Source organism: Rutilus rutilus, assembly GCF_951802725.1.
Source record: "Rutilus rutilus genome assembly, chromosome: 21".
Taxonomy (NCBI): Eukaryota; Metazoa; Chordata; class Actinopteri; order Cypriniformes; family Leuciscidae; genus Rutilus; species Rutilus rutilus.
The window spans coordinates 18,533,398-18,544,284 of record NC_140226.1 but is presented as its reverse complement, the minus strand read 5'-3'; the positions used below and the strand labels follow the sequence as shown (position 1 = coordinate 18,544,284).

General features: G+C 36.0%; 2 protein-coding genes across 2 annotated transcripts; one reads left to right on the top strand and one right to left on the bottom strand.

Annotated features, from left to right (window-relative positions):
* The first annotated feature begins 1,080 nt into the window (after positions 1-1,080).
* On the top strand, positions 1,081-2,782 carry LOC311281081 (uncharacterized protein). The gene is made up of 2 exons (XM_084393761.1): positions 1,081-1,934; positions 2,250-2,782. Exons 1-2 carry the CDS (start codon positions 1,116-1,118, stop codon positions 2,574-2,576), a joined length of 1,146 nt encoding a protein of 381 aa, XP_084249887.1. The 5' UTR covers positions 1,081-1,115; the 3' UTR covers positions 2,577-2,782.
* A 752-nt stretch (positions 2,783-3,534) lies between these two features.
* LOC311280467 (uncharacterized protein) lies at positions 3,535-10,489 on the bottom strand. Its single transcript, XM_084392630.1, has 6 exons — positions 10,200-10,489; positions 10,009-10,093; positions 7,400-8,170; positions 6,203-6,637; positions 6,044-6,115; positions 3,535-4,660 (listed from the first exon to the last, which is right to left on the bottom strand). The coding sequence occupies exons 1-6, from the start codon at positions 10,235-10,237 to the stop codon at positions 3,572-3,574; spliced, it is 2,490 nt and encodes an 829-aa protein (XP_084248756.1). The 5' UTR covers positions 10,238-10,489; the 3' UTR covers positions 3,535-3,571.
* Between the last annotated feature and the right edge of the window lie 398 nt (positions 10,490-10,887).

Here is a 10,887-nt window from a genome sequence, read left to right as displayed (position 1 = left end):
ATTAATTTAGTGATCAAATGTAGGAAATATGATAATATATTGTAATTATAATTTAAATCGGACTACTTTTCAAATTGTATTTCATAAAACAACATCTCAGGAAAATGTTATGGGGTTTCAAATCAAAAAATTACTTTCTGTTACATAACAGGGCATTGATTTCATACATGTCCACTGTAGAGGACATCATGTTTATCAGGCATTTTGGGAGACACAACAAGAGGATATGGAAATAAATTATACATCAATATTCCTATGAAATATTAGATATTATTATTAAAATGTTGCTAATTATTACTCCAATTATTACACTTCTTTTTTCATTAAATGTTGCTCCAAAAACACATTAATGTGCACATTAGATACAGTGTATAGGTACATTGCATTGAATGGGAATATTAATTTATGGCCATTTTACCCACATATTGCATAAAGTAATATGGTGTATCAATTCATTCCGTTATATCTTTCATAACATAGAATCATCTTTATACAAATTTTGGTTAAAAAAAATCCTGAAACCCCAAAATGTATTGGTGATTGAAAAAAAAAAAAAAAATCCCACGGTTTTTGCCTATACATATTTCATGTCATTTTATTTTTTAAACAACTTAGTCCAGGTGTCCACTACAGAGGACATAGTATAACGTATGAATAAAATATTATTTTTCAAAAATGTTATTTTACCATTTGTTTCTTATGCTCTAAACTACGGAGCCCCTAAAAGGTCATGGTGGTGGGAAAAAAAATTCGGGGTGGGTAGAAAAAAATCAAGGTGGTGGAAAAAAAATCATGGTGGTGGAAAAAAAATTCGGGGTGGGTAGAAAAAAAATCAAGGTGGTGAAAAAAAAAATTCGGGGTGGGTAGAAAAAAAAATCGAGGTGGTGGAAAAAAAATTCGGGGTGGGTAGAAAAAAAAATCGAGGTGGTGGAAAAAAATCAGGATGGGAGAAAAAAAAAAATATATATATATATATATATATATATATATATATATATATATATATATATATATATATATATTTTTTTTTTGCGTTCTCTTGCAAAACCATTTCCTGTTTCCTGCTTGCTGTACTGCTTCCAGTGATTCAGACAGCTCCGCGCCATACATTCATAATGGAGCAGTTCATAGAGTTTTATTTTGAACTTGGACTGAAGTACAAAGAAATACGGTATGTGCTTAGTTCAAAGCACGGTTTTGACGTCAGTGAAACACACCTGAAAAGGATATTACGCGAAAAGGGACTTTCTCGACGGAAAGGTTACTCGGCCTTAGTGGATCTTGTTGATTTCATCAGTCATCAGCTGCAGTACTCTGGGCAACTTCATGGATACCGATGGATGTACGCGAAATGCAGAGAGAGGGGTCTGCGTGTGAGAAAAGAGGATGTGCGCTTGGTGCTGAAGGAATTGGATCCTGCAGGAGTTTCAGCAAGGAGAGCAAGGCGTCTCAGACGGCGCAACTACTTTGCCAAGGGACCAAACTTCATTTGGCATTTGGACTCGTATGATAAGTTAAAACCATATGGCGTTTGCATTAATGGCTGCATTGATGGCTTTTCGCGCAAGATTATTTGGCTGAATGCTTACACAACTAGTAGCGATCCAAAGTTAATAGGTAGTTACTATATTGACGCGGTGGAGCGTTTGGGAGGATGCCCTAGAGTCGTAAGAGGGGATCTTGGAACTGAAAATGGTCATGTTAGAAACTTTCAACGTTTTCTTCACATCAATCACGCAGAGGAAACCCTCGACAGCTATTTGGAAGGTCCAAGTACTGCCAACCAAAGGATCGAGTACTGGTGGGGGTTTTTGCGCAGAGAGTGCATGGAATTCTGGATTTCCCTGTTCGCTGACCTCAGAGACAGTGGGTTCTTCGATGGAGGATTCTTGGACAAAAGTTTGCTCCAGTTCTGCTGCATGGGACTCATCCAAGTAAGTTTATCTGAAATTATGTTCTGATGCCTCTCTGTGTGTGAAATATTCAGAGGGAGACGGGCCGGGGAGAAAGGCAAAGTCCCCACAATTGGATATTTTATCATTACCACATTTTTATAAACACAACAACACATGACTGGTTTCGGTGGGAGACAAAAAGGAGACATTCAGAGCAGTAGCCATCATCTTTTGGTTTCCACAGTCTAGATGTTTGTAACAGTGATACACTGAGTAAATGAGGACACAATTTACCATTTTGAGTACTCTATTTCCAAGTTTTGCCTAATTTTATTTATTTATATTGTTTTACAGGATGAGCTGGATGACACTGCACAGATTTGGAATGCACACACCATTAGGCCATCAAAGAACATCAGTAACCCCAGTGGTCGGCCCAATGTGATGTATGCACTGTCTGAGCTCTATCACACCACAGACTTCCTGACCTCAGCTGACACTGAAAGTGTTCAGTTGTGCAAGAATGAATGCACTTTCCGACGCCCCATACCATGTGATCCAGATGTAAATGAACTGTGTAATGTCATAATCTCTGAGTTTCAGTGGAACATTCCAAGAGACCCATATCAAGCTGTGAACTTGTATGTGCATTTAAGAGATGTGATCAGGGCATTACTGTAAGTAAGGTCATTTTTATCTGAAATGTCTATGTAATATGTAGACAATACTGTCTCCATGGGAATCCTGCAACATTGTGGAAAGTTTTTATATAGAATTACAATTTAACAGACTACAATCTAAATCTAGGCACATAAAAGTCATTAAAAATGAAACCAACATTTGCAAACTTGTTTATTGTTTACAAAGTCGTATACAACTGTAAAGAATGCTACTGAGGAAATGTTAATTTCCAAATTTGAACCTGTATCAACACGTAAACAGTTTTACCTTTATAAAATAAAAAAAAAGTTTACATTTTCAGAGAACTTTCCTTACTAACAACCAAACTGGTACTGCATAGAATGGAAATCAGAATGATTGCTAAAAGTTCAATTACAATTTAATTTCAAAAAGTTTGAATAGCTGTAAATAAAATGCATTTAAGGTTGAATTGACATAAGAATCAAATATTTATCAATATTAATGATTGAGGGATATATTTTAAAAGAACACAAACCTGACCAAATACTATGGTTACATTTTATGTAATTAACAAAAAAGCTAATGATTTGTTGCATTTCCATTCTAACAAAGGTTACGTACGTTGCATGGGATGAAGATTGTTTCAAGACATTTTAGCTAGAAAAATACACATTTTAAAATATTATACTAAAATGTCTTTTGTGCAAACAAAACACTTGCAACAAGACGATCAAAAAAACAGTTAAACCGTAACAGCACAAATTATATGCTTTCAAAGACAACAAACCTGACCACTTGCTGGGAAATGCTAAACCTATTTGAAACGTAATTAACGTAATGACAGTCAAATGTAAATCAAATTAATAGTCATCCAAAAACTGCTGTTGTTTGTAGCATCCTGTTCTTTTCCCCATTGTATATAAAAATACCATCGAACATGCATAATAACTACAGACTATCAAGTTCCAAAAAAAAAAAAAAAAAAAAAAAAAGTGACTTTGATGACTATGACCTATTCCTGGGCAGCAACAAATTCACAGGATGTCCATTTCTAAGTAATCACTAGACAGAACATTGTCAAACTCTGTGCGGAGGTCTGGGTAAGAACTGTAAGTATAAGGTAAATCAAGAGTAGCTCCGCAGGTATGAGCTATTGGTCTTCTGCTGAGGCCAGATTCTGCATTGAAGCTTACCTTAATTTGATCAACACATATAACAGAAGAACCAGTGCAGAACCGCAGAAATTTTTCGGCTTTGCTTTGGTCAGCATTTCTGAGATAACGTTGCAGATGATTAAATACCATCTGTTCTTTCTGAGAGCGAATCACCTCTGTTGTTTGAAGTAGCTGTGCCACTTTTTTGCCAGTGGCCGCCTTTGTGTCATACAGAGATACTAGACTGTCTTGGTCTGGTACTTTCAGCAGTGCAACTGGCATGGCTCTGGAGAAACAATCTATTACATATTTGGGCTCTTGAAGAATTGCTTTGTGAGCCATTGTTTGGATGGCAACTTTCATGGTGTTTTTTGGAGGGATGGAATGAGAGCCCATTCTTGTGAAGAGGTCAAGCAAATCATCTTCATCACACTCCTCCAGCGTGCCTTGACAAGCCTTTGCAACGGCAGTTCGTTCAGCCAAAGAGAGGTAGTTGTGGAAAGATGACATCAGGATATCATCATTGACTGAGTCAATTCCATGCATGCATGCTAAAATGAAAGCACAGGAAAGCCTTACTGGCAGTACACCAAGGTCAAGTAATCCCTTTACCCAGATCCTTCCTACTGCCTCCCATTCAGCTTCAGAGAAGTCCGGTCTCAGTCTAGGAACCCGCTCATCTTCTCCTTCACACTGTTCTAAGAACTGATCCCAGAATGCAGTGTAAACTTCTCTGGACACCCCAGCATCATCTACAGCTTTCTCATTTACAAATTCCATCTTCAGTGTAGACTGAATTATGCTGCCATCCATGAACACAGCCAAAAGATCTTCTACAACCTTTACCCTGTGTATTACAGCATTCACAACCATTGCACTTTCAGAGTTTCCAGATGAAATTACAGGAGAAAGATGGTTTCCTGAATGGGATGGCAAATTTTCTGGTAGTAAGGGCATTTCACTACCAATCTAGAAAAGGAGAGTTAAAAACAGTTTAGAACAATTATTTCTATATTCTATATTCTATATTCATTAGCGATTTTCTACTAATCAGTTCAGTTAAACAGTTCTCACCCTCATATTGTTCTAAACAAGCTTTTCTTTAGTGTCACTGTAAAACAGCACTGTGTAATTAGGGTAAGCTGCATTTATTTTAGTTAGATTTTGAATACTTAAGTTTAGTTCTAGGGTTTCCAATTGCGTTTACTATAATGATTTCATGTAGTTTCTGTTAAAATTGATTTAAGATATATTTTCCTGACACAGTCCAGTCCCCATTCTTTGTACCTGCATGAAAAATGTATTCAACAGAAAAAGAAAGTCATGCTGGTTTGGCATGACATGAGCCACAGAATGTTCATACAAACTGTTCCTACGCTGACCAAAATTATAAACGCAACACACATTTGGTTTTGCCCCCATTTTTCATGAGCTGAACTCAAAGATCTAAGACTTTTTCTATGTACACAAAAGGCCTATTTCTCTCAAATGTTGTTCACAAATCTGTCTAAATCTGTGTTAGTGAACACTTCTCCTCTGCCAAGATAATCCATCCACCTCACAAGTGTGGCATATCAAGATGCTGATTAGACAACATGATTATTGCACAGGTGTGCCTTAGGCTGGTCCCAATAAAAGGCCACTCAAAAATGTGTAGTTTTGCTGTATTGGTGGGGGTCCAAAAACCAGCCAATACCTAGTGTGACCAACATTTGCCCAACGCAGCGCAACACATCTATTTTGCATAGAGTTGATCAGGTTATTGATTGTGGTCTGTGGAATGTTGGTCCACTCTTCTTCAACAGCTGTGCGAAGTTGCTGGATATGCCACACTTGTGAGGTGGATGGATTATCTCGGCAAAGGAGAAGTGTTCACTAACGCAGATTTAGACAGATTTGTGAACAATATTTGAGAGAAGTAGGCCTTTTGTATACATAGAAAAAGTCTTAGATCTTTGAGTTCAGTTCATGAAAAATGGAGGCAAAAACAATATTGTTGCATGTATAATTTTGGTCAGTATGTATAACTTACATCATGGAACTTTAGTCTTCTGTGAAGTGTTTTTGCTTTTGTTCACAAATATTATAAATACCTACTTACATGTATTAGAAGAAGCTTGATTCTCAGATTAATTAGATTAATTTAGGGCCTCAACGAAGAACTTTGTTAGTTGTCAAATTTCAAAGGTTTGTCCCTATGTATGTGATCTATATAGACTTTGTCCCTTCCTTAATTTTCATTGTATACAAGCAAAGCCAAATCTTACACAAAAGTATTTTAAATCGACTGCAGGTATATTGGAACTGATCATCTATGGTCTAATCACATGCAAAACTTTTTGGCTTACTTACCAGCAGTGCAGGATTGCTATTACTTGAGGGCGGTGATGGCACTTCATTTTCAGCGTCATTCAACTCTACATTCTGGAGGATTAATAAATATGCAGAAAATTATAAGTAAAACACATTGTCACAATATATATATATATTTTTTTAAAAGGACCATGTTACCTGTATGATGTTCTCATTTAGATTCCATCTTATTACAACTGCTTGGTCCTCATCTGTTTGTTCAAGTTCATCCCCTTCATTCCATTTAACTGTGTCTTCCTTATCATTGTCCTCTTGAAGGGTCTCAACTATGCTGCTGTGTAGCGGTGGAGAGTGATTGGTCAAGTCAATAAATTCATAGCTTCTCTGAAAATCAGAGAGCTCAAGTGAATGCTGTGGACTTTTCAATTGATGTGCATTTTGTCTACACAGTTCATCAGTCTCCTCTTCACTTAAGCTTCTTGCGAGACTTTGGAAGGTGTGTCTTCTTTGGATATCTCTGGGTGGTAAAAGAGAGTCTGGGTGGTATGAAGTGCTGGGTGTCTCCAAGGTAAAACCACTCTGAGGAACATACTCCATTCCTCTTGTTCTTTGGGCTTCAGTTCTTAGTTGTCTCTGAAAAACATTCAATATAACATTCACTGATTAACATTTAATTGTAAATGTAATTATTTCAGTGCTACAACAAACAATTATTTAGATTAGTGATTGATTAAATTAAAATGTGATGTACCTAAAAGTTAAATAAAAATGCAAATGTTAAATTAATAATAACTTAATACTCAAATTAGGATTAAATTGTGTTGTTTTAACATTAATTTAGATATCATTTAGTGATTTTTCTGCATACCACTAGAGCAGTGGTTCCCAAACCTGTCCTGAAGGCACCCCAACACTGCACGTTTTCTTTGTCTCCCTACTCAAACACACCTGATTCAACTCATCAGCTCATTATCACATGGGTTAATTGAGCTGATGAGTTGAATCAGGTGTGTTTGATTAGGCAGACAAAGAAAACGTGCAGTGTTGGGGTGCCTTCAGGACAGGTTTGGGAACCACTGCATTAGAGGAAGCCGGAGAACCACACTTTGAGGACCACTGATTTAGATAATCAATTACCCAATGGTTGTTTCAGATTACTCAGTATGTTTATTTTGTCATTGAGAGGAAAGCGTCCAGCAACATTGAGATTTTTGTAAACATCAGCAAACCATAACAAAAACATTTGTTGACAGTTTTATGTCGTCAACGTTGTGGATAATGGTGACTAATTGTTTCAGCCCTAAATGATCATTAACAACTCTTGTTAGTATATTTACAAATGAAACCCAAAATACATTTAAATAAATCCAAGCCAGTCTTCATGATTTTACTAACCTTCCTCTTGGTGTCTTTGTTAGATGAAAGTCTGTCATCCGATAAATGCATGCTTGTATCCTCAAGACCACTGTCATGTCCATGCAATGACGCTTTCGCAGCAGTTCTCTCAGAATCACCATCTAATCCATCCTGCACTGAGTATTCATTACATTCTTCATCACCATCAGATAAAGATTCTACATCTGTGAGGTACACCTCTTGTTTAGTGCAAATGTAAAATCTCATCAATTTCAGTTTGGTTTGCTCATAGAGATCTCCAACATTGCTGTCTGTGGGAATGATGTTTTTTTTAAAATCACAAACACAAAAAGTGAAGTCTGTTTCTGGACCTTTTGGTGACTCTCCATTTGGGAAAAAAAGGTTCTTTCCCATTTCCATTATTTGTAAAACTGTTGTCTTTTTTTGAACTGTCAAATGCCGAGTGCCACCACCATTATTGGTCCTCACTTGTTGGTATCCATTATGGCCAAAGTGAAGCCATCCAATTTCAATTCTCTTGGCTGTTTTTTCTGCGGACACATTTTTGTGTCTTGCCATTATATTACTTTCCCTAGGAAAGACACTTGCTTTTCCATGGAGAGCTTTACCAGACTTTGAGCCCAGCTTTCTTGCTTCTATTTTACTTCTCAAATTTTCTAACAAAGATTCTTTGTTAGAGCAGGCAGCTGTTTGTTGACAGAAGGAGACGACAGCCAGTCGGTCACCAAATGAACCGATATACCTTGCCAGTTGTTCATCATTCATAACTGAGAGCACAGACTTGTCAATCTGAAAATACAGTAAAAATGTAATTTTATAGATTAGTTTTTAAAAGAACATAAATGCATCCATGAATTCATAATACATTAATTAACCATCTATATCAACTAACCTGTATTTTAAAACATCTAACAACATTTATGTAGAAAAAGTCACATCTCTTGATCTACGTGCCATGCTGATTTTAAAATGGAGCTCAGTATAAACTTTAAGGGTATAAATAATCTAACAACCTAGCTAGTGTTTACTGGTAAATTCAATTACATTTAGTAATTGTTGCCCTGATCAGGTTGCCCAGATGAAGCTCTTTCACATAACACATATTTGCATCTATTTCACATACAATACCTGATAATTAATAGGAAGAATACAAAAAAACTTAATTATACCAATAAAAGGGTTCAAAAAGTTGATATCCTCTTAATTAGTTTGCTATGTTGCTTGATGATGATTAATAACTCTTTTTATGTTCACTTCTGTGATAGTTGCACATCACAGAAATTAGAGATTGATATATCTCTTTTGACAAATTACTTAAATGTTCCTCATTTTGTAAGTTTTGGTAAAGGTTTCTGCTATCAATCCTTGAGATCCAGCTTTTCAAAAATGTAATTTAAAGGACTCACAATTATTAGAAACGGTGCAAACATTCAGTGATGCTCAAGAAGGCAACATACTATATTAAACTATAGTACATTTTTCATCAGTTTATGGTCTGTGTAATTTATATGAGAGAAAATATTTTATGTTCTATTTCTACACATTAATCATTACAGTTTACACGTCACCTTAGAATTATAAGGTTCTATCTGCATTCTGAGCACTTTTGAGATATTAAGCTTCAAAGTTTATGCATTCCATAGACTTCTGTATATAGAACCATTTTTGTTTTCTAAACAAAGGCCCCAAAATGTAGCCTACATAGCTTACAAAAGAAACATCAAATAATGTAAATAAGTTGTCACAGAATAAGAATATGTAAATAACAAAATTTTACAAAAATGTCAGATAGAACCTTATAATTCTAAGGTGACCTGATTATAACTTGATCAAAAGAATACATTCTCTGGGTTCTTAATATAGTGTGTTGACTTCTTCATTATCAATGGATATGTGTATTGTTTGTAATAATTGTGTATGAGTCCCTTACTGTTCTACTGTAAGTGAAAAAAAATGGTTCTCAGCATTAGGCAATGTAGGACACAATTAAAATGTGCAGAAAATGCTGGAAGAACTAAGAATATGTAAACTGAAGGATTTTGCTTAACAACGGTGGGCGCTTTTATGTCTAAGGACAAAGCAGGAACTTGCAAACAACTCAAAAACTACAGTCAATGGTCAAAGACCATTCAGGAAGTCAAAGATTATAAAAACAACCAGGGGGTGCACATTTCTGAAACAGGTTCAGTTCATTTACGTTATTGTAATGTAAGTATCTTCTGTTATACCTTTACAGGCTATTTTACAGTTCTAAAACAATGCAATGTAAACTATCTCTATTTTGGCAAACGTATACACTCCCTATAAGGACCCTATAAGTTAACTTTTATTACTAGTAGTGAACCAGTTAATTATTGAAGGTATGTACATTATTTCTGATTCAACATGAGACTTGGCATGTGGAAAATTGCATGTGGTGATATACTGACAGCCTATGGTTGCCTTGGCTAGCAATAATTAAAACATAGTCTAGGCCAATATGTGGGTTTTAAGTATATGATATTAATAGTTTAACGTTAGAAATACACGGGGATACACGTCAACACCTTTGGTTGCATAATTAAAAGTAGCTTTAATTTACATATATTACCTAAAGGTCTACTGGCCTTTAATGAAACAATACCCACCTTATCCCTTTTCATGAGGTTGATGTCCTCCTCTGGAATATCTCGTGACCTTAAAAAGTTCTGTAGATCGTCCTCCATCACAGAGCTACAACAATTATTGTTATTAAATTGTGGTAAGTGTAATCACGTGAAAGTTTGGTTTATTGTTCTATTTAAATAGTTAAAAAAGACTTTAATATATGATAACTTACCGCGAAAGGCTGACCTTTCCCCATTCAGTCACGTTCATCCAAGTGATGCTGTTATACCGTACCAACACAAACGAGAAGCACCGCGCAGAGACATCTCGCGAGAACACGCCTCTCGCGAGAGGGAACGCAAAAAAAAAAAAAAAAAAAAAAATTTCCTACTCCGTTTTTTTTCCTCCCACCCAAAACTTTTTCCTCCCACACAGAATTTTTTTCCCACCACTCAGATTTTTTTTCTACCCACCCCAGATTTTTTTTTACACCACCGCAAATTTTTTTCACCACCCCGATTTTTTTTTTACCCACCCCTATATTTTTTCCCCACCACTCCGATTTTTTTTCTACCCACCCCAATTTTTTTTTTACACCACCCCAATTTTTTTTCACCACCCCGATTTTTTTTACCCACCCCTATATTTTTTCCCCACCACTCCGATTTTTTTTCTACCCACCCCAATTTTTTTTTTTACACCACCCCAATTTTTTTTCACCACCCCGATTTTTTTTACCCACCCCTAAATTTTTTCCACCACCATGACCTTTTAGGGGCTCCGTACTAAACAATGTGATGACTAAACTAAAAAAACTAAATTCAAAAAAACCTTTTTCTGGGTCTCAGGAGGGTATTCAGTAAGTAGTAAGATAATAACCTGTTCTCATCAGCGGATAGGCAGTTGGTGGGTGGATGAAG

Coding starts and splice junctions, on each gene's coding strand:
- LOC311281081 (XM_084393761.1), top strand. CDS start 1,116: ATGGAGCAGTTCATAGAGTTTTATTTTGAACTTGGACTGAAGTACAAA. Junction 1,935..2,249: donor GCTGCATGGGACTCATCCAA/GTAAGTTTATCT, acceptor ATTGTTTTACAG/GATGAGCTGGATGACACTGC.
- LOC311280467 (XM_084392630.1), bottom strand. CDS start 10,237: ATGAACGTGACTGAATGGGGAAAGGTCAGCCTTTCGCG. Junction 10,094..10,199: donor GGAAAGGTCAGCCTTTCGCG/GTAAGTTATCAT, acceptor TAATTGTTGTAG/CTCTGTGATGGAGGACGATC. Junction 6,116..6,202: donor TAAATGAGAACATCATACAG/GTAACATGGTCC, acceptor TTAATCCTCCAG/AATGTAGAGTTGAATGACGC.